General features: G+C 39.8%; 1 protein-coding gene across 1 annotated transcript in view; it reads right to left on the bottom strand.

Annotated features, from left to right (window-relative positions):
• MPDZ (multiple PDZ domain crumbs cell polarity complex component) overlaps positions 1 to 23486 on the bottom strand; it is a 90930-nt gene that overhangs the window by 20976 nt on the left and 46468 nt on the right. Inside the window, exons 21-31 of the mRNA XM_050912624.1 lie at positions 20425 to 20623; positions 17510 to 17551; positions 12926 to 13030; positions 12017 to 12109; positions 11351 to 11528; positions 9078 to 9188; positions 8466 to 8549; positions 5700 to 5801; positions 4416 to 4487; positions 1521 to 1683; positions 713 to 909 (exon numbers count right to left, since the gene is read on the bottom strand). Coding sequence (XP_050768581.1) covers positions 713 to 909; positions 1521 to 1683; positions 4416 to 4487; positions 5700 to 5801; positions 8466 to 8549; positions 9078 to 9188; positions 11351 to 11528; positions 12017 to 12109; positions 12926 to 13030; positions 17510 to 17551; positions 20425 to 20623 — 1346 coding nt within the window. The remainder of the gene's footprint in view (positions 1 to 712; positions 910 to 1520; positions 1684 to 4415; positions 4488 to 5699; positions 5802 to 8465; positions 8550 to 9077; positions 9189 to 11350; positions 11529 to 12016; positions 12110 to 12925; positions 13031 to 17509; positions 17552 to 20424; positions 20624 to 23486) is intronic.

Here is a 23486-nt window from a genome sequence, read left to right as displayed (position 1 = left end):
TTACATCATGGACAGCAAGCAAGAAATCACATGAGAGCAGACTCAGACAAATGTGTTTCAATGTGTTCTGGGGATACTCAGCATCTGCAACATCAAGGTTTTAAAACCAGAATTTTTACCTGATTCAGGAGAACCGTCTAGCAGGTAACATTGGACTCTGCAACTAACAGGTCCCTCCATGAGACTAAGTCCACAGTGCCACAAATCCCTCAGTTTCTCTCCTACTCTGCAACTGCCAACCTACATCGTTTACTCTCTCAGTGTCTCCCTCAAGCTTTGCTCAGTCTCACCATTCCCTCCCTGTACCATCTCCCCAGTGCATCCTCAAACACCTCCACATACAGTTTTGAAGTTACATAAAGCATTTCTGTGAGGGTAATGTTACCTACTGCTATCAGAAAGAATGGGAAAAGCTATAGCAGAGAATACATCTGCAAGTATCATCAGCTGAGCTGTGGTAATATAAAAATATACCTTATGCTCATATATAAGCATACCTTTACTTAGTACTACTATAACCAGGAAAAAGAATCCCAGCTGCAACTATTTGGCATACACCAGAACGAAAATCTGGTAGCATAGTGATGTCAACTTGGATTACTTCAGGATTTCAAAGTCCACTGAAGAACATCTATATTGCAGCAAGAATCTAATATTTTAGTGCATTTTAAGTCAGTATGTTTGGGTTTCAGTATAAATTGCAAAAACTCACCTCTAGTAACTCATCTGCAATCTGTAACCTGCCATCTTTGCCAGCGGCTCCATTTGGATCAATTCCCACTATAAAGACACTCATCCTGGATCGGTCTTTGTTACCAGCAAGACTAAGTCCCAGACCTGTCCTTCCTTTTTCCAGCTCAATCATGTGTAGCTCCCCCGGTAGATTTCCATAGCGCTGCATGATCTTTTCTAAATGTAAAAGTGTGAGCAGCAGAGGTTGAATTTACATTAGAAGTTTCACAAGTCACCTAGAGAGTCAAGGTCAGTGTCCAGCGGGCAGTATCTGACAGAAGAATCCCAAACTGAATGAGAAAATTTTAAGTGTACACCACACGTTTGTTTAAGCTAAGCCTTAGAGGATTTATAACCATATTTCTAGTTCCTTGTTTTCCTTCCAGCTTTGGAAAACATTAAAACTTCTCTTAAAAAAAAGACTTTTCACACATAAAAGGAATAATCTTCCCTCCAGTAACAGCTTCAGGTAACAGAAGCTATCACATCAATCACTGCCATCAGTTACCTAGAGTACCCTGAAATTCTTCAAGCAGTCCTACATGTGAAACAGTGAATTGGGACCATGGAGGAAAACAGAGATTAGAGTGCAATGAAGAACAAAAAATTAGTTTTATATTCACCATGTGCATCTGACCAAGCGCAACTGAAAGCTGACAGCAACACTTAACACCCAAACCACGAAGCACATGAGAACGAAGTAGTTCAAACTGGACCCCCCATATCTTCTGCTACAGTGCTATTTCAACACTGAATATTTCAAACATTATCGCAAAGGATAAACTTACTCCAGCTGTAACCGAACTCATCCTCCTTCTCCATATCCTCTGGGACTCTGCTAGAAGGTGACTGTGCAACATCACAGCTCATTCCTGAAAATGCTGAAGGAGGGGGCAGAGGCAAGTTATAAAGCGAAGTCTTTTCTGGCTCTAAATCGGACTGACCAAATGCCTGTGGAGAATAAGAAAAATGCAGTGGCTAAGCAGATGCAGACTCTGTGTAGGGCAAACTAGTATACAAAAATGTCAAAATGGCAATGACTATGGCTTTGAAGTTTAAATACCAAGCAGCTGGAATTCTAAATTAATAACACGGCACAGAAAGGCTGCAAGAGATCAAAGACAGAAACAAACACCAGGCAAGGTAAGAGATAACACCACTCCAAAATGTATTCGGAAGCAAACAGAGCTCACAATAAAAGCCCAATTCAGTAAAGTTTTATGTGCCATTTTACATTTCAGAAAAAGTCTCTTATGAAGACTCAAGTGATTTCTTTTTTTAATGTCATATTTGTAAAAGACTTGATTTTATTTTTAAAAGCCACCGCATATAATTTCTTCCTATCACATGCTTTGGAAGCCGCATAGGAGGAAAGGGAAATTAAACAAAGAACTTGGTGCTTTCAAAAATGCCTCCAGAAAAAAAAAACAAACAAAAACCGGCATATTAACTGAAAGGACAATTTAAAAACAAAATTAAACAGATGATAACTGAAGAAATCCACAGTAACTGGACTTTTTCAGTCTTATTTACTGGTTTCCTCTAAGCTGCACAAGGGAGATGAAATAAAGGAGGATACAGATTAAATCACAAAGGAGACAAATACTTTCGGTCTTGATGTATGTGGTCTACTCATATTCACAAAAAGTTAAAAAGTATAAACACACAACTACTGCAATATAATGGTTAAACACCCAAATCCACAATCTGGCAAGCCTCCATTCAAATAGGTTTTCCTGAGGAACATGGACTCTGATCAGGGATTTGGCTAAGTGTTTGTAATTTATATAATTTTGGCTTGCTCAGAGTAAACATGTAGGCAAGAAACTCGTGTCTGAATATCATCATTCTGAAGCTTATGCATGCCCAACAGACTTTGACACTTGGCAGATCAGCTGTTGATGTAAACAACAAAAACTTTAGATGAAAACCAAGTACTTTTCGCTAGGATTTTCAGGTGTTGCCCTAGCTTCATAGCCCTGTTCTCATCATTTCAGCTTTCATTACCTCCATTAGCAAAAGTCTGAACACAATATCTCAGATGGTGTCTCTGGGTGCCAAAAACACTGACACACTTTCTTCATCAGAGGCAACAGTGAAATGGATAACAACATACACCTTGGAAGACTTCAATCCACTTTAAATGGCGTTGAAAAAACTAGAAAGTTACCAATCTAGTCATACTGAGATATAAGGAAGGTCCCATCTCTCAGGGAAAATGAGTTACCTTCATTCTCTGTATACTCCAAAGACTTAAAGAAAACACAAATGCCCTATTTCAGCTCCCTCATTCTGCTTCCGCTTGAAAAAGATTTTCCTTTCATTCAGGAACTTGTTCTAGGAGCTTAACTAAGAAGTCATTAAATGTCAAAAGTGTGGAAGTTTTAATATGGCACCCAAGCCCACCATTTTTATAAAAAAAGTATATAAATGCTATATGATTTTTTTGTACCATTATATCAGTCACATTGATGTGTGCTTCAAATCTAAGACAATGCCATCCTGCTGAGATGATACCTTCCATCACTAAACTTCATGCAGGAATTATTTACAGTTTATGCAAATTATACTCTAAAACTTGCTAATAGTTACAGGGCAGACATAAACCTCAACCGAAGCAGCAAAATTCTAGCAAAGACATTATTACCCATCAGAATCAGAGTAGGGTGGAAACACTACTTAATAACATTCAAAGTGACTTTTCATAATCAAAAATTCATGTATCCACCATGGAGAAAAGTTGGTGACAGACCTCTACCTCAAGGAGGGGTGAAGGGGAGAGTAGTTCTAGAAGTCGTAGTTCTACTAATTTTTCAGAGTGCTTCCTAGAGTTTTAACTGGAAAGCTACACAGCACACAGAAAAAGTGAGGAAATACAGTGTGAGAGCAGACCAGATCAGCAGACCTTACAGTAGTCTCTGTGTTTTAAAACCAAAATTAATATATCATTTTAGTGGTACTCTTGGTAAACGACACTGTCCAAGAACTCTGCAAAATCAAAGAAAACATGACCAGAAAAAAAAAGAACAAAAAATTGCTGTCAATGACCTCTAGAAGATCTGTAAGGTGTGGATATATGGCCACAACCTGACAGATTAGCACTTATGTACTGCAGCCACCATAATCTGACTGACAAAAAACCCGCTTCTTTCTGTACCTCTGTGCATGCATACATACATCTGAACATGTTTGAGGTTTAAGGAAATGCTGAAACAAAAGTAAAAGCAAGGCTCCTTTGTGAGAAGGGTAAAAAGGGTGTTACAATGCCATTTGGGTGGAGGGGACCACGTCCTGCCTCCAGAACTCAGCCTGCCACACATGCACCACCAGCAGCAGAAGCTGGCCCCCGCAGTTTACACACACATAAGACTTTTGCTCCCTGAATCGGGCCACACACAAAAAACCTAAAATGCTTTAACTCATGAAATACTTTCAGTGTGCTACGGCACAGTATTTCATTTAAAACGCAGAGCATCAGACAGTGCATGAACCCATTTGGCTACGAGGGTCACTCCGATCACAGCCAAGCAGATATTACAAATGGCAGCAAGTTTGGAGCAGTATCACTTTCAACAAAGGAGGCACATGCAGAGGAAGAAGCACTACTCCAGAAGGTATCACAGGCCATGTACAAACGTACAGCACACATACGGTAGGACCCACTCACTGGAATCAAGACAAACCTTGAATGGTGTGGGAGCAAAAGGGTTAGTTGGGGAACAATGGAAGGTAACCCTAATTGGATTCGATACCTCCTACAGTAACAGAAAACAGCAATCCACATGTTACAGCACCTTTGGTAATACACAGCATTGTTAATGAATAACTCATTTTCAATTACGGATTCATTTTACTAACTGCTGCAACTTTATTAACTCCATTAATAAATGGACAAAAGTATTTAAGGGGTTATTAAGGACCCTGATTCAGCAAAGTTTCTTACTGTACACGAACCTTAGTACAGCAGAAGTGGACAGAGATGACAAAAGACCATCCTTATATCAATGTTAAAAAAGGAATTATGCAGAAACTGCAAAAACATTAGGTTTTCTCTAAAAATGTGTGCAATTTTTTTCAGAAATACTTTTGAAAATATAGAAAATACAAGCCATCATTTATGTTACGCTTCTACTCCCTTTCCTCAGAACTGTAACAAACACAAAGACAGATTTCAAAAACACACATGCAATTATACACCACATACCATATCATAGATATTCATTGTACACTTGCTATATTTGACAACATGGGAAAATTGACAAAGGGCACAATCACTCCCAAGATGTATAACCAGCTAGAAATTGTTTTATTAAATCAGAAATGCATGCACATAAGAGTTAAGCCTTTATTTATTATTGTGTTAGAGGTTAACTCTGTTCCCAATATGAATAACATGCAGTAAGCACTGACCACAAAAAAAAGAATCTAACTTTTTTCTTATCTCCAAAGATGTCAGCATCCTGTTCATGGTGCATTAAAAGAATTTGCAAGAAGCAGAGGGAAAATATTTTCAGCATTATAAAATGAAAGCTGCCAATGTTTTTTTCTCATGCAAAAAGAGAAAAGAAACATCAAAGTTGGAAAGTCCTAACCACATAAAAAGAAAATGAAGCACATAGCAGCAAAACACCTCACGCTGATGAGAGAGTTACAGTCAGGTGGATATTTTAACATATACCACAGGGACTGATTTTGTAACTGAGAACCTACTCCTTTGGTAGCTCTGATTAGGTCAGATTTAGTGGTTATGATTAATGGAGTTGGCATTTTTTAACTTACTCAAAACTCTTCTATGTGCATGCGTGTCTGTGTCTTTTTAATACACTACACAGAATTTCCACTCTCATCAGCACAGTATTTTACCCAAATTGGTATAAGAGAATTTAAACGCAGAGAGACACTAATGGCAAAGAAGCACACATATAATATTTTGTGAGTCAAAAGCAGACAGTACGTCACCATCCAACCTTGTTAGTGCTGAACTGAGAAGAATCAGCAAACGGGTTAGTGCTGCTGAAGACAGCTGGCCTACAGAAAAGACTGTTCTGCAAGAAAGGCAGGGAAGTATTCTAAAGGGAAAACATAATAGAAACTAAGCAAAAACATTTTTAAATGAACCCTTTGTGACTCATGAAATAAAACATGTTTATTTAGCAGTTTGTGCTAACCAAACAAGGTCCACTTCCTGCACTTTGCAACAGACACGCGAAGGTAAGCAAAACTGTATTTGCCCTGTGTTTGTATCAGCTATGTTTAGCAAAGCATAGAGGAAAAGCACCGATCCTCATACCTGTTCTAGCCCACAAAGTGCATAATTCAGCAGCATGAACAACAGAAAATACACTTGCTGTGACATCTGTACAATTTTGTCCAAGCATCTCAGGATATGGGATACTCTTACGTATTAGTTAATTGTAAAATTGCGGATCCCTGGCTTAGAACAAACACAATTCTTTGTAATAATGCAGTAGGTTTAGTTTTGTTCTGAAACCTGCAGATTAATTCTCATAATTTGATTTACCTCTTGTGGTAACACGCTCACTGCGTATTTCGCAAAAGAGAAAGTTTAGTAGTACTAGGCATCTCTAAATGGACTTCATATCTAATAATAACTTCTACCGATCCCTTTGTATGTTTGTGCATGCACCTATAATTTTCTGAATTTGTAGTTTAATGAAACTAAATTCTCTGGTCTTCTCCTTAAACAATATAAGGTACTTCCTTATTATTATTTAACACAAAAAGAGTTTTTGTATTGAGACAAAATTAAAGGATGTAATTTGACCATTTATATTCCTTATGCACTTTTTGTATTGTACTCTATTTTGAGATCAGAACCTGTTTAATAAAGAGGGAACAGCTCTGATTTTGCATAGTATGTTGGAAATACTGTTCAATGTATACTTAAAAGTAATTTCTACACGAGGTGTATCCATCTGGCAATTGTGTAAATGTGTAAGGGCTGTAAGGTTAACGCTACTGGAAAATAAGAACCATTGTAAGTGGAAAGGAATGTGAAAAGTTTGCAGCATCAACTGATATATTTACATCACAGTAATTTAATCCAGATATATGTTGCTGTTTAAAAATTTTCTTAAAGCGTTTTGGTTTTTTAAATGCTCCTGAAAATAGAAAATGCATCCCTAAACATTTATTCTCAAATATCATTTTTTGATATGAATAAAATACAAAACAAAAAATAATGTAATTTGGTAAGACAACATTATGTCTTGGTTCTACAATATCTTCAGCAATGAGAAAGTAGAGCTGTGCATGAACAAGGTTTTTTCACTGGCAAGTCACTCAAAGTCAACAGGCAGTTTCCCTACAGTACAACGAGATTTTCTGTTTACACATGCGATTCACATTTGGTTTTGTCTTTTATAAAGAGAAGTTTGGGAAAAGTAATTTGCCAGTGTAATGATCCTGTTACACTGTAACCATTACATTTGTCACCTGCATAAAATTTTAAGTTATATCTTGATGAAATTTTAAGCAACTAAAATAAGCATCACAAACATTTTGTATATAAACAGTGAAATCCTAGTAAAAGAGAAAACAGAAGATCAGCCACAGTAATTCAAAATCTTGCCTTTTTTATGTTGTCATGATGGCATAGCACCTAAAATACTACTGCTAGCTCAAATTATAAACCATGCAACAGTATTGTATTAATCTGGACTGACTACTGTGATAAAATATGGAGCATTCGAGTTTGCCTAAACAGTTAGGTTTAGCATGCTTTCTTGCACAGTCTAGGACAAGAAAAGCAAATGCTAAAATAAAGGGTATTTTTCCTTTTACTGGTTTTTTTTCAAAACAAAACCTAAAATAACAGAACTTACTTTACCTTCTTTTTTCCTTCTTTTTTCAACTAACTTGTGTTCAGCATTTTATTAATGTGTCCAGGATGCTAAGGTATCAGAAACTAGCTAGCATTTCATATAGCACAATGCTGTAACCCTACAAATTATCTGGGACCATAACCACGGTGATAGATTACTTCTTACTCAGAAATACCCAGAGCAGTATCAGTATGAAACACAGATTTGATGGATAACTGCTTGCTAGCAAAACTATCAACTAGCTTTTCACAGCCCATTTGCATTATTTGGGCTATTCTGGAGTACACTTAGGTTCTCTTTAACTACTACAGCAGCCTGAATGAAAAAAAACAAAGGGGAAGAAACTGACTCATTAGCAACATGTCACCTGAAACTGCCTGCCTGGCTAAATACATAGGTACCATATTAAATATAGCTACTGTGTGCAGGCAGGTAGCTATCTAGGGGACTGAAGGCAGGAAATTCCCTTATAAGATCTTACTAGAAAGTACAGATGCAAGTTACGAAAGATGAAGACAATAAATATAATGCCATTTACAAAGATCACAACACAACGCATGTGTACTGAAAGAGCATTTGCAATGTTTCTGCTTACAGAGAAACAATGGTTTGTTAATAAACAGTTAAGAAATAACCAACAAGCTTAATAATTGGAAAATAAAGAGAACAAAGAACTACAATTAAAAATAGCAAAGGAGCATTCTCTAAATAAAAGTAAGTTGTGATAAACTTTTATTGGTGATGATGTGGGCATCACTCCCATCCCAAACTGGCCTAAACATTCAGCAGTGGCAATTTTGTTCACATCACAGCAAATGCAAAAGTCTTACTTTAGAAGCTTGAGTATCAATAACCAACATTCAATAGAGCTTTTTCATGCAACTTTACCTTAGATGACTGACGATAAAATGGGTTAGTAGTTTTCTGCCCACAGGGAGCAGAAGCTGAAGAAGGACTATAAAGAGACTCTGGCTGGGGAACAAGAGTTATGAGACAACTAGTAAATAAACATGCAGCTTACACAGATTCTACAATGAAGAAGGTTAGTTTCTAGTGATGCAAGCAACATATATTAAAGCTTAGTAGCTTTTGTCTGCAATGTCCATGCAGCTTAGTGACGGAAAACTTCCGTGTACTTCTAGGTCCTTTCATTAATGTCCAATGAATTTTTTAACAGGTGCTGTATTTCTGCATGCGCTTCTCAGACATGCTGTCAATCTCTAAGAGTTGGGTTTAGTTAAGACTCCTACTCTGCCCCCCAACAAATTATCTTTCTTGAGGCTTTTCAAAATAGTTTGAGGACGGCGTGCTGGAGGGTAATTCCAAATCCAAATCGATTTCATTCTAAATGGAAATAATACTTAAATCAAATCTTTGTTCCTAAAATAGCTGAGATGGAACTTTCAGGATTAAATATCCCATTCCCAAACACCACCACCTTGAACATTTGTTTCATCTATTACTATGTATTACATCTCTTTTCATATTCTTTATGCTTACCCTTGGTCTGCTTATAATGCTCTGTACCATAAAGACTACAGGATTGCCTGCCTTCCGTATGGCTTCCACTGCTTGTTCGTGGCTGGCATCTCTGAGGTCAATTCCATCCACCTGTAATTGGAAGGCCTCATCTTAACATTGCAAGAAGCTACAAGAATCATGAGTCAGCTTTGGGTTTTGGTTAGGGAACTTTGACTAAAACCTAAGCCCAAACCTCTGTTACTGGTGGAAAGGTTTCTACTGACTTGGCCTGAGGTCCCTCACACACAGGTTTGAGATTTCCAAGAGCACTGAAAGGACATCAAATATTCTTCATGGTTTTAAAAACAGTTTTTTCAACGTTCTTGGTTCAGGCTCCATACGTTTTCCCACAGGCAATGTAATAGAAGAGATATGATAATAAGAAGAGATAAGGTAATCTGAAGAGAGTGGTAGTGTTTGCCAAATACCGCTTCCTGTAAATCCTATCTTGGAATAACCTACCTCCCAGGACTTTATGAGATTTACAAACTGAAACTTGTTAGGTGCTGGAGGGTCTTTCATTACAGGGTATTATGTCAGTACAGAGTACTTCTTTCCCTTTCTTTTCATTCCTTTTTTTTTTTTTTTTTTTAAAGCAAGAGAAGACCAATTTTAGCTACTAGACACTTTCCCCAGAAGTTAAATTTTTAGGTCAGAGCTGAAAAGCTTTCTCTCTTCTAGAAGAAAGCATTTACAAAGGATGGCTAAGGAAAAATTTTTGCCTGGTTGCTTTTCTTCATGCCTTCATATGTATTGGTGTATAAAACAGTGTCTTGCGATCCAGGTAAGAACCACATTATGGTGAGGTTAGCATCAGTAAAGCATTCTCACAATGACCATAAAAGCTAGAAGCTAACACAGAAAGGTTATTTGTTAGTGGCAATTCTTGCACACAAAGTTATACAATGAGGATTACCCCTACCTTTTTAATTGTCTAACTCTACCTTAAACTTAACCATCCAATGTAAATAAAGAGAGAACAAAAACAATCTGAGAGAGAAAATTCTAAATCTATGAGGAACTGAACAATAACACTAAGGCTCTCTGACTCCCCATGTCTGAAATACTGTATGCACTAGTAGAGAGAAAAGCCTAGATATGCCACAACTTGAGAAACTGAAATAATCCATTCAGAAACAGTCACATTAACACAACATTAGTTACTTAATTTCACTCACCCACTCCAACTTCTGCAAGCATCATTGTCAGAGACAATCGCTGCATTCATAAAAATCCAGGTATTCAGGTATAATGAATGTTTTTTAACTTTGTGGCCATCAAGCAAAATTCCACCTCCCAACTTGTTATACACTGGAAACTCTTCCATCCTGTTGTAGAAAGTGCTACCTATATTAAGGTATTATTTCAAGATCCTTTATATGGATCTTGTAGCAGACAGTAAACTGCAGTTTAAGTATCACCATGTAAAGCAAGCCCAGTCTGATCCAGGGGAAGAATCACCATCTCTATCACCTTGCTTGTTATGTTCTTACTGGTTGACAGTCAGCTAAGGACATCCAGCAGGGTGAAGAGGAGTGCAGCTCCTAATGGCCTGACACTGGAGACAGGGTTATGCCTGACTTATTGATAATCATCACAGGAAAGACACATTCCTTTCAGTATGTTCATTCTTCAGTATCTTTAAGTGAGAGAGCAGAAGTGACTGCATGAGCACGGGATTGGCTAAGCGGAATAGAAATCTAGATAAATTCCTCCCTACAACACCACTGGCTACCCTACCCTCAAGCATGGGCACAACACTCTTAACTTCCTCTGTATCAAATCCACCTTTCTTCATGTCAGCAGGAAAAAGATTGTGTCTCCCTTAATTGCTACACAAGATGCACACAAATTATGTGATCTGATCAAGATTTAAGAGGGAAATAAGCTTGGCATTTATTTGCATGATTTGCTATTCACTGGCCATTTCTGTTGCTCTCCAATATGCAAAGACAAAACCTTTCAGCTTCACCAAATCAAAGCTTTTTCCTACACATGCTGGCTTTAAAACAGGCAGGTAGAACCGCTGGCTTTGTAGACCCCTGCTCACACAGTCAGTCATCTATGCTTTAGGTTGTATATTCAAATTAAAGCTGTCTGCACACAAACATCAGCAGATGGTACTACACTATGTATGGCTCAAATGGTGCCAGCTGGAGCAATTACACAGCTGTCGGCCCAGGACCACACATCCATCTCAGCAGCTCCTGAGATGCTGGGGGTATTGCAAGCAAAAGGCACTCGGCTGGTACCTCCACAATCCGATCTCCGGTTTTCAGCGTTCCATTTTTGCCAGCCGGGCTGTCTTCCAGGATGTGCTTGATAAAGATCCCTCTCATCACTTCTCCATTACTCAGGCGGCTCCCCATCCCTCGTCCTCCAACAATACTGATGCCCAGTGACTTGCTAGGCTCTCTCCAGAGTTCAACCCTGTTGTGACAAAACAAGGACCAAAATAAATGAAAATCTGTTGTGATTGTGACAATGCTGCACACTGAAGACATGTGGATTTGCACAATGCTTTAAAAACACTCAGAAGTAACTCCTCCTTGGAAAGTTTTTGTCTTTCAGTGGGAATTATCTACTGAATTGCTCAGAAAGTCTGTAATTGTGTCTACTGTTGTTCACTTTATTTTGGATTCTAATCAGAACTTTGAATCCTCCTCTTCGTCTCTTCTTACCGTCTCCCAGAGAGTCAACCTATAAAGATAAATTACTAAAGTAATCAAGAAATTGCTAGATTGCAGGGATTTAGCCCAATGGCAGTAAAAATCAACAGTAAATTACTCCTGCAATGCACAATATACGTAAGTGCAGCAATTCTGTTGTTTTCTTATTCCTCTTAAAATACATTACAGGTTTCAGAATTTTTGTATTTCAGATGAGATTTTATACTGTGCAACTAGATCTGCACTTACTTTCTAGGCTGGTTCCAGTTACTGAAAGCTGCATTTTGAAGTTCACTTTCTTCTCCCTCCCCCTCTTCACGTTCTGGAAGCTCTGGAAGTTCCCTGCTGATGAACAGGAACATGCAATTAATTTTTAAAGTACCCACATAATCCCTAGATTTCAATGCAAAATTTCATGTATTGGATCACCCTGCCAGTGTTAGAATTCATACACAGGGTCCATGTAAGGAACTTCTTTTTCAGATGTCTGTTAGAATACATATTGTGTTTGGGGATTCCCTGTCCACTTGTCTCCGCAATTAAGTTGCTATCAACTGACAACCACTGAATAAAAGACTCTACATTTTGGAACTAGAACCAAATCAAAGCTGAAGGTAACTATTTATTGTTTCCAAAATGGAAGAAATTACAACAGCAGCATTCAAAAACATTTACTGCTTTTGGAGTTAATTTCAAGAAAACAAAAATTATTAGTCACTTTGAATATTCTGGCCTATAACTGTAATGAATTTTTGAAACTCAAGGAAAAGGACAGCGTAATTCATTCTCTCCAGTATACGTTCTGGAAAGACCATCAATGCCAAATTCTCATGTTGGAAGCACTGAGTATTTGTGGCGATACATAAATCAAATTGCATGGTATTTAAGAGAAGTTTAGGATGGGGCAGTATTCAATCTCCTTTTTGGGTAGATCAAACACCTATAAAACAGCCTTGTAAAAATGTCAGAAAAATTTGCTAGCCAAAGCAAAAACTGTATTCTGAACAGCTTTTTATTGGAATGGCTGCTGGTCTGAAGAAAACCATCCATCTTTCAGCTCTTCTAAAATAAAACTTATCTTCCTGAACTGTGCAAAGTGTATGGAAAGAGTTACATCTGAGAGCCCTATGGGAGAAAACAGTAAGTCTTTTGACTCACCTGACAGTATGTGAAGGAAAAAGATCAAGTGGCACAGCTCCCTCTGTCTGTTGTCCCAAACTGGCCCTGTACTCATCTAAATTTTCTGCTGGCACATACGTAATACTGCAATAAAATGGGACATGATTAAAGCAGCATGAGGACTGTTGGTCCTACCTTTGGTGGGTGTGAGGAATCATTATGAGAAAGCCACTCAAGACTACTTCATATAGTCATTGACTTCAAAGCCACCATGCTGGTATGTTGGGAATAAGGAGTTATATGAATCCTTTGTGACTTTGCAACAAATATGCATTTATGGTCAAATTAGGTAGCCGAATGGCACATAATTTTCTGAGGGTTAGCCACTCAATTTCAAGTAAATGGTGCTTGAACAGCGACAAGAGTGTAGTAGAGACAATCCAGCTTCAGTCAAAACAGAGATTCCTCGTGCAAAGACAAACACTGAAGGATCTGTGAGGTGTGAAGCACCATTACCATCCTAAATGCTGGCTGAAAATGCTTCTGGAAGTTGGTTTGCGAGAGGTTTTGTGCTTTCCTGGGCGGTTTTGTATCTATTTTAGGTTTCTATGCTTTCGGTGAAAAATACTGCATGGGTTTAGACATACAAATCTGTTACAGCACACCACCTACGCTGCAGGGAGCAATCCCCTGCTCAACTCCTTCCTCCACCCCTTTATGCACTTCCAGCCAGCTTGGGACAGACAGTCATGTTTCACCAGCCAAATGACATGCAGACTCCTGAGGCCCTGGTGTAACTCGATCATGTTTGAATGCCAGAAACAGAAATGGCCCAACAGACTGAGAAGGGGGAAACAAAGAGCAGGAAAAAAGATTAAGGCATGAAGGATATTTCTTAAAAAACCTCCCTCTACAGGCAAAAGGACACCATGGCCTAAACTGGACTACTTAGATGGCCCTCCTTTAACGATGCTTGGTCTTCTTAAAAACCTTCAGTTGTTCAATAAGCAGCGTAGCTATCAGATCCAAGTCTGCCAAGAAGTAAGGCTGATGGAAAAAGAACGTAAAAAAAATGGCTGTCCTCCCATCCATCACATGGTTAAAAGAAATATGAACATATTTCCCCACAGAACAGGGCGGGGGGGGGGGGGGGGGGGGGGGGGGCGAATCTTGACCACTTCACAAGGACGTGTAAGCTGCTGAGGAGAGACTCCTTCAGCTCTGAGTCTCTCACTTAGCTGGAGCCCTCTCCTGTCTGTCACTCCCTGACTGGAGTCCTCTTCTGCTTGTCACTCCCCGACTGCCACCGATTCCCCCTCTCATTGGTTTTCTGCTGAACACAGCAAGCAGCAGAAGGCAGAGCAAATAAACTTTTGCGACTAATGCTGTCTGTCCAAAACACTCTACCAAAATTATCATAAGAACCATCTTTATTTGTCGTCTTCGTCTGTGCCCAAGCATGTTACCTACCTCCTCTCACATCTACCATATATAGAAAAGTGCAGAAGATGGTCATTAAGGAGGTGCCCAGGGTGCTGAACAGGAGGAACTCTCCAGTTCTTTTAATGGAAATTTCTAAATCATCCACATTATCACCAGCTTTTTCCTCTTCCTTAAATCTCCTCTCTCTTCCGCTTCGGCCTTTTTTCAAACACACAGGTGTTACGTGCTTGACAGAAAGTGTTTTCATACATACACTAGTGAACAAACACTCAGCAGAAGGTCACTGACTCTTAGCTGTCTTTCTGGGAGGGCATTCCAGCACTGGAAAACACGCAAGACACAAAGCATTTATTCTGCGAAGCCCTAGCAGTGAAACGGAGAGAAGCAAGACGGAAAAGAGCTTTTGAAAATAATCACTACTACTTCTCAGCCATCTCCAACTCCAAATGTGTTGAACTACAGCACAGTGCTAGTATTATGGTCACAAAACTCTCATGGGCCAAATGCTGCTGCAGAAGCACAACCCAGTAAGCCCGTAAGAATACCTTGCCTCTACAAAAGCTACAAGATGTGCAAGCTGCATTTCAATGAAAGAAAATGTATCATTCAACCAGTTACATTCATCAGTTTCATCCCAATCAAATTCATCGATTTTCACCCTATAAAAATAAGTATGAAATAATGTATTTTCCCTTGAAAGACAGCTGCAGTAAAGATACCACAATTGCAAGCAACATTTCTGCTGGCTAGAAGGCTTGGACAACCTCCTTTATGCTAAACTGCAGCTGGAAGCTATTGTTCAAACTACGGAAAGGAGAATGGCAGGCTCCTAAAAAGGAAACAGATATGCCCAGATTCAGCCTGGATGTAGACAGTAGAGTGTGACCACCGATAGCAGAGTGTCCAACATCTTTCAACTCTTGTCCAGTCCTTTTGTGCAAGGAGCACATGGCAAACAATTATGCAGGGTCCCAAGGTCCAAGGGTAGTGGCAGTCCTTATCTCATACTTCTGTGCAACATCAGCGTTAGAGATCAGCTAAGAGGGAGGCAAACCATATGCTCCAACTTCTGGGACACCCTGTTGTTTTTCATTATATGAATGAATAACTGACACTGTGCTGGGACATTCAAAAGGTATGGCTCAAAGGATGCTCTCAAACAGCCTTATATGCTACTTAAAAACATCTCCCAAAAGCTCTCTTAGGTAGGTAAGCTTCCCTTTCTGTGTACAGCACAGGAACTGAGAAGAAAAGAGGTTCACTCAACCGTTTTTAAAAATGCATCTAAAATTGTGCAACTGAATTACCTAATTGACTTCCACAGATGGAGTCAAATTTAGATAGTATCACTGGGAGCTGTTACATTTTAGCTCTTTGGAAAATTACATTATTTCTATTCTAGTGCTTAACTACAGTTCTAATTGCCTAATTTTAAGCACTCAAAGGAACATTCAATATGTTTTTAACTGTTCATTCTTATCTACAGCTAAACTTCAATAATGCTTCAGCTACTTCATACATATAAACCAGAACACTTATTTGCATTTTGCGAAAAATAGTGTAGAAAAGAGAACTAAATTACATGGATCAAACGCGTGAAAAGGTATATTTTGTGTAGGAATTCACCTTTGTTTCTTGCTCATGATTTCCAAAGTTCAGTTAACTACAAAGGTTTTCCTAGCTGCTCTTATTACCTAAGCTGTATTACTGATGTGACTGTCCTCCTCCCCTCTCTCCTTTGCATGTTAATATTGAAAAGTTATACAAAAAATCTAGCTCTGCTGTAAATTAGTTTTAGGAAATACGTATACCAGAACGCCACCTTTGCTAAGTGGCTGTCTGTCCTGCTCCTGCCTTCTGTGACACACAGCAAGGTCAGATTGTACTAAAGACCTTGGATTTCTATCTACCAAGAATTTTTTCCCTGTTTAGTACTTCATGGGCAGACAGCCCACAGTTATCAAATCCATCACTTGCTGGATCACTACTGTAGCTTACTTCTTGAAGGTCACAGTGAGGTCTGAAGACATCCAGCATCATCCTGAACAGCTCAGCATGTGACTGGGATGATGAGGGGCCCAGAACAAGAAGTGTGTTGGGCTCCTCTGGTCAACGATGTTGACCCTTGTGCTGTAAAGTGGAAATAAAAATCCACCCAGGCATCTGAATGGCTCATCTGCAAAAGGGACTGATAATTGTCTTAATATGGTCACAAGGAAGAGAGTATGAGAAACAAGTCCCAGGAAATAGGGATGAAGACACAGAAAACAGGAAACAAGTAAATGACTGCTCTATTGTGTTGCATTTCTTATCTGCAAGAGAAGTTTAAGTTCAACAATTGCAAGGGAAAGTATATGCAGGGTTTAATCATTTCCTCTCTTTCACAGCTGTACAGCTTGAAGGAGAAAGTGTTCTGGTTTCCTTTCCTGAGAGGTACAACCACCCTCCTCCCCCCAGAGATATGCAGTAGCAATGAAAGCAGTGACAATGGAAACACCAAAGGGTGCACATACGAAAATATCTTGTAAACACAACACTGCATGCAGTACAGAGGAAGATTTATCACATGCTTGACTGAACAGCCACACAAAACCTTGAAACACCAACAAACCAAATAACAAAGTATGGAAAATGTTTAGGACAAAGTACTGTCGTTAATACTTAAGGTCTAATTTGAACCTTTTTATACGTGAATGAAGTAAAATGTAAGTGCCACAGAAAATATGACACTGAGATTAATCCAGATATCAGTACATCATATTCATGCCAATTCTAGTAGTGAACCCTGTACACACACACACACACACACACACGTGCTCTGAGCACATCTGGGGTGGCTGTCATAGATGAAATTTAAAAATATTAGCAATAATTTCTCTAGAATACAGGTGTTTTCTTTCCAGTCTTAGGAAGTATGCTCCAATCTTCAAGTTTAAAGCTATATATATACACACACATATATACACACACACACTCATACCTTTTTTTAAAAATATATGTATACACATCCACATGTGCAGCCACATGTCCATGCACACACACACACACACACACAGAGAACATGTACCTATATCTGGATATATCCCTGACATTACTATGGATGTCATAAAAGCATGGAATGATTTTACAGACAAGTTGCAACATAGAGCCATAATGAGTTTCTGAATCGCCAATACTCACACATAAGAGAGGGCCTGATCATCAGCAGGTGCTGGAGAAGATCTAGAATGTGAAGCATACGATGCAGCATCTTTTTACAACAGTGTTAACAAATGTCAATGTCTCATGCTGAATGTGAGAGGCATACTTATGTAGTTAAAAGTGTGAGCTTTTTTTTTCTTTCTCTCTTTTCTTTTTTTTTTCCCAGTCCACCTCTGCTTCATCTACACCTCCCCCAGAAAGCATCTGCTCTTTATTATTGTCTATAGCAATGATTATTAACAAGCATGGAAAATGGAATTGCAATCTATCTTTTATTTCTTGATCAGGAATTCATCCCCACACTTTAGGGAGGTGAATGCTGATTCAGCTATGTAATTATCTGACAGATGTTACAAGCAGCTGCTGCTGAGCACAAAACCCTGGCTATTATTACAGAAATACAAGAGCTCCTGGCAAGGTGGAGTGAGAAGTGAAACAGAATGCATTCTGGTAAGGCCACACATCTGGTTTTCCACACACAAAGGGGAAAAAAATTAAATACCTAAATCTGAAACTCAGATTGCTGGTTCTTGAACTGTTCAAAATCAAATTTCCTTTAATAAAATAAAAGAAAGCCTTTAAGTGGCAAGTATGAACAGCTTTATGTTTCCTCAGCAAATAATGTTTGCCACTGAAATACAGCTTTGAAATAAAAATAATTCTGCTTAATCACTTGGGGGGGGGCACCCTGCTACCCAAGAAAAGCTCAGTCTAAAAGTTAACGTGCCAACTTTGCAGCCCTGTATGGATAAAGGGGAATGGTATCTAGATAGCCACACCTGAGTGCTTGGGCACCCTTGTTTCCCAAAGAAGACACCAAAGGATTCAACTTGCTTATTTCAAATGCTGGCCCTTAAATCACAAATCCTGCATGGTGGTGTACCACATTAGCTCTGAAATTACATCTATATAGCTGTGTATCCATCTCAGCAAACAGGAAGAACTATCATAAGATAATGCTCCGTATCTCCAAATTCTGCTTTGGGACATTACCCACATGTTTGTAACATAATATTTTTCTGGGATCCTGTACTGCTCCTGAAAGTATAAATTACTGAAAAGTTTAATTATGCTGAATAGTTTTGTATCAAAACTATGTAGGCCCAAAAACACTGTCCTTATTCTTGCAAGACTCCTTTAGAAGCTATCAAAGGATTTGGTCTTTCAGTTCTTTGAAGTGCAGAAGCCAGCTTCACTTTAAATCTTTATCATGGGAATGCACCGAAGAACATAAATATAACATGAAAGACAAATATCTTGAGTAAGAACATGAATAGCAACTGCCCCTTTTCTGTGAGATCTTTCAGAAACGGGATGTACTTTTCTCTGGAAAATATTCACCTCTAAGACAAGATTTTGGTATTTCCGACATATCTGCAAAAGACTAAAACTACAAAACAAAACTTATAGTCACATAGTGTAAAATGCAGCAGCTATAAAAGGATAAGCACAAATAATGAACACATCTGTGTTTGATCACGTAACTATGGCACTAATAAAAGACTCCTCACAGAAGAATGGTGCTGTAGCATTTGTGTAACTATGCAGACGTACACACACATGCATGTGCACATACCAACTGACTTCAGTCGTGGCAGTCGGAATTATAATACAGTTTGAAAGCCTACAATAATAATCAATGTCACATTTTATCAACACTGACTCGCTCATATTCATGACAGCATTGACAATAATGTAATTCATTATATGAGCATATCCCATTATTTAAACAAGGTTGCGTTAAATCATAATCCTAAATTTACGACACGCACACACTTAAACCTACCACCCACAGTGAAGATGCTTTGCCTACCTGTTCCCAAAATGCCAGGTCTCTTCAAAGCTAGAATACTTCTGTGGAAGAATGGAATGCCCTGCAGTCCATTTTGAACTGACAGAAACCACACAGTTACCTGCAATTGCACTGGGACTGAACTGATCCCTTTCATGGCCACCCTCTTAAATAGGTAGAGACTTCTGTTACCAACATTTGCAGATCTGACCCTATCCATGTTATCATGCGTTTGAGAAAAACAGCTACTACATTTTTGGAGCTGTAAACCCAGCATTGGTGTGTCTAGAGCACTGTCCACAAGCTTAGGAACAACCTCATTTCTAGATGGTGCATGTGGGCAAAGTTAACTCCACAACCACAACAGCCAGAAAGAATTGTACTTTAAGGAAAAGTCAAAATTCTGTAAATTGAGTGAACTTGAGAAGAAGAAACTTTCTCATCAAGCAAGCGGATTTTTCAAAACTTGTATTAATTACTGCAAGTTTAAAGTAGTATTCCCAAGAGCAGACATTATGTACTAGAGCTACAGCCCCTTCATATGTACTAATAAAAACTTGGAAGTGACTTCATAAAACAGACTGTTTCTGCTGTTTGTCACAGATATACTAGAGATGTTTTAAGTATTACTTTTCTGCATTAACATCATGTGTCATACTTTCTGTCTGGCAGTCAAAACCAAAATCCATTACAAAGATCTCCATCAAACGAAATCATTTGTGCAATGGCCAGGACAATCCACCTTTGACAAACACAAACACCTTGAGGAAATTTTTACTTTCTTTAGAAGATTCATACTATGAATGCAAAACTCTGACTAATCCCATTCCTTCAATAAAACCAGGCAGAGCAGTAATGATGATGATTACTAATGACAGTAGTAACTTTTCTAAGACCATCCAAAGCCTCTCACACAAGTGATTCTATCTTTCAAACCCATGAAGCTGTAATCTGAGGGTGAATTAGCCATCTGAAGCTGTAACTTAAAGGTAAATTCATGTTGTAAAAACAAACGAAATTTTCATTTATAATACTTGCATAAATAACCAAATTTTGACTATTAGCCTCTTCCTATCACAACTCATCATCTAGCTTTACCTACTTTATATCTGGTCCAATGAGCGAATGCCTCCTTAGCATAGCCCGGGCTTGTGCATTGGTTAAGTTAGTGGTTGACTCTTCATTAATGGACAGGATGCAGTCCCCCACACCAATCCGTCCATCACGACTTATTGAGCCTCCATGGATGACGCTGCGGACTATCATTCCTGAGCCATCTTTATTGGAACTTACCGTCATCCCTATAGTGAAAAACACATGGAACAGTTAATAACGTCTTTGAGCCCCAGCTCTGAGTGCCAAGAAAAAGAAATATAACCTGGGGCAGGGAAGATAAAAGCCAGCCAGCCAATCTGCCAATGTCAGCAAGCCTATAAACATTGCCCGTATTCTCCCTTCCATTTCTTTCTGTCCAACAGGAGACAGCAGTTACGAATCACAATCACAGTATCTTTACTTTACCTTGCATGTTTTCACATACCAGGCTCAATATAAAAAAACTAAGACAGTGGAAAATTTAAGCAGAAAATAAATTAAAAAGGTAATGAAATTGCTTCTAAAACAGTCAAATTTACCACTGTTCTGGATGGTTCACTGAGTTTATACACATTTCAGTTTAGTTTATGATGGTTCTCTTCGGAAAGGAGGTGAAATGATTAAACAGTTAATTAGGAGCACAGGGCCAATACAACCACACACTTATTTTCAACAGAAAGCCTGAATCAGATCCCACTGAGATAGTGGCTGCCTTCCCACTCTCCTAGGCAGCCCATTGCTTAGGCCCAGAAGAGCATTCTGACTTCTGTGAGAGCCCGCGCGCTACTGATGGACACAGTCCACTACTTAAGTTACAGCACGATCCCACCTGTGGCACACCAGGACACTACTTCTCAATGTTTATACACACCACTTAACTCCACTTTCTTTTCACCAATGTGAAATGAGACAGAGACGCTCTTCCTCCTCCTCCCCCATGGGGAGCTCACGGGGACCACTGTGGTTTAGGCCCAACCGGCAACAAAGCACCACGCGGCCGCACTCCTTCCCCCCAGCAGGATGGGGAGGAGAAAATACAACAAAAGCCTTGCGAGTCAAGACAAGGACAGGGAGGGATCACTCACCAGTTATGGTCACAGGCAAAACAGACTTGACTTGGGGAAAAAAGAAATCAATTTAATTTGCTACCAATCAAATCAGAGTAGGATGATGAGAAATAGAACCATATCTTAAAAACACATCTCCCCCTCACCCCTCCTTTCTTCCCAGGCTCAGCTTTGCTCCCGATTCCTCTACCTCCTCCCCTCCAGCGGAAATGAGGGTTGCGGTCAGTTCGTCACACTCTGTTGCTGCCACTCCTTCCTCCTCTGCTCCAGCAGAGGGAGGACTCCTCTCACTCTTCCCCTGCTCCAGCGTGGGGTACCTCTCACAGGGGTCAGCCCTCCATGAGTTCCTCCAAGGCAAGTCCTTTCCGCAGGCTGCAGTCCTCCACGAACTGCTCCAGCGTGGGCTTTCCCACAGAGTCACAGCCTTCTCCAGAAGCCACCTGCTTCTGCCTGGGGTCCTCCACGGCCTGCAGAGGAATCTACTCTCCAGCGCACCTCCTCCCTCTCCTTCATCACTGACCTCAGTGTCTGCATGGTTGTTCCTCTCCCATCCCACTCCTCTCTTCGCTGTAGCTCTCGTTCTTCCTCCTCCTCCTCCTCAGCAGTCTTTTCCCCTTCTTAAATATGCTATCACAGAGGCCCTACCACCGTCGCTGATGGGCTCGGCCTCGGCCAGAGGTGGGTCAGAGTTGGAGCTGGGGAAGCTTCTAGCAGCTTCTCACAGGAGCCACCCCTGTAGCACCTTCCCCGCCACACAAACCCAACACAGGGACTTACTTGTGGTGCTGGGCTTCTGTCCTGGTTTCAGCTGGGATAGAGTTAACTCTCTTCTTAGTAGCTGGTACAGTGCTGTGTTTTGGATTCTAGTATGAAAATAATGTTGATAACACACTGATGTTTTAGTTGTTGCTAAGTAGCGCTTGTCCTAAGTTAAGGATTTTTCAGTCTCCCATGCTCTGCCAGCAAGCAGGTGTGCAAGAAGCTGGGAGGAAGCATAGCTGGGACAGCTGACCTGAACTAGCCAAAGGGGTATTCCATTCCATGGAACGTCATGCCCAGTATATAAACAGGGGGGAGTTGGCCAGGAGGGGTGGATCGCTGCGCAGGCATCAGTCAGTGGGCGGTGAGCAACTGCATTGTGCATCACTGGGTTTTTTTCTTTTTTTTCCCTCTTCTTTTTTTTATATTCCTTTTCATTACTATTATTATTATATTTCATTAGTAGTAGTAGTAGTAGTATATTTTACTTTGATTATTAAACCGTTCTTATCCCAACCCACAAGTTTTACCTTCTTTCCCGATTCTCCTCCCCATCCCACTGGGCGGGGGGGAGGAGTGAGAGAGCAGCTGCATGGTGCTTCGTTGCTGGCTAGGGTTAAACCATGACAGCTTCACACGTCTTTGTAACTGTTCTTATATGCATGAGTTGTCACTGTTATTGTCAGGGCAGCTGGTGCTCATGAAATCAACCCTGATGACAGTTCCAGGAAAAACTGTTCTTCCCTAAGGCAATGCAAAGGTAGCTGAAGGGCCAGCACCCTGAAAGTCCACCCAGTGGACTTCCACTATCCTAATACTGCCAAACTTGTTTTTATTCTTTTTTGTGCACTAACATGGAAGCTTTCCTTTACTAGCAAGATGAAACCACTGAAGTAAGAGCACCTTATAGAGGAATATCTGTTGGAGAAGGAGGCAGTGACTACCTCACTATGTGTTCTCCTGGGTTTGCATGTAAACATCAGGCTAGCAAGCACGGGGAGTGCAGCTGTGTGTTTGCAAGCCCTTAACTTATTGTCCAGACTGTGAGTGAAAGGAAGATGATAGCTACCCAGAGCAAAACCTCCAAGGATACTGACTATGAAAAAATTCTAATCATTTACATACAAACACAGCTACAGAAGACAGAGACTGAACACTTTACTCTGTGACCTTTGACCTTGGGAGACAGACTGGTTGAACAGAGTTTAGAAGGCAGCTATAAGTCCCAGGCTATCCAGACTCA

Source organism: Gymnogyps californianus, chromosome Z, assembly GCF_018139145.2.
Source record: "Gymnogyps californianus isolate 813 chromosome Z, ASM1813914v2, whole genome shotgun sequence".
Taxonomy (NCBI): Eukaryota; Metazoa; Chordata; class Aves; order Accipitriformes; family Cathartidae; genus Gymnogyps; species Gymnogyps californianus.
Note: the sequence above shows the minus strand (reverse complement) of the source record. Positions and strands in the feature narration are given on the sequence as shown.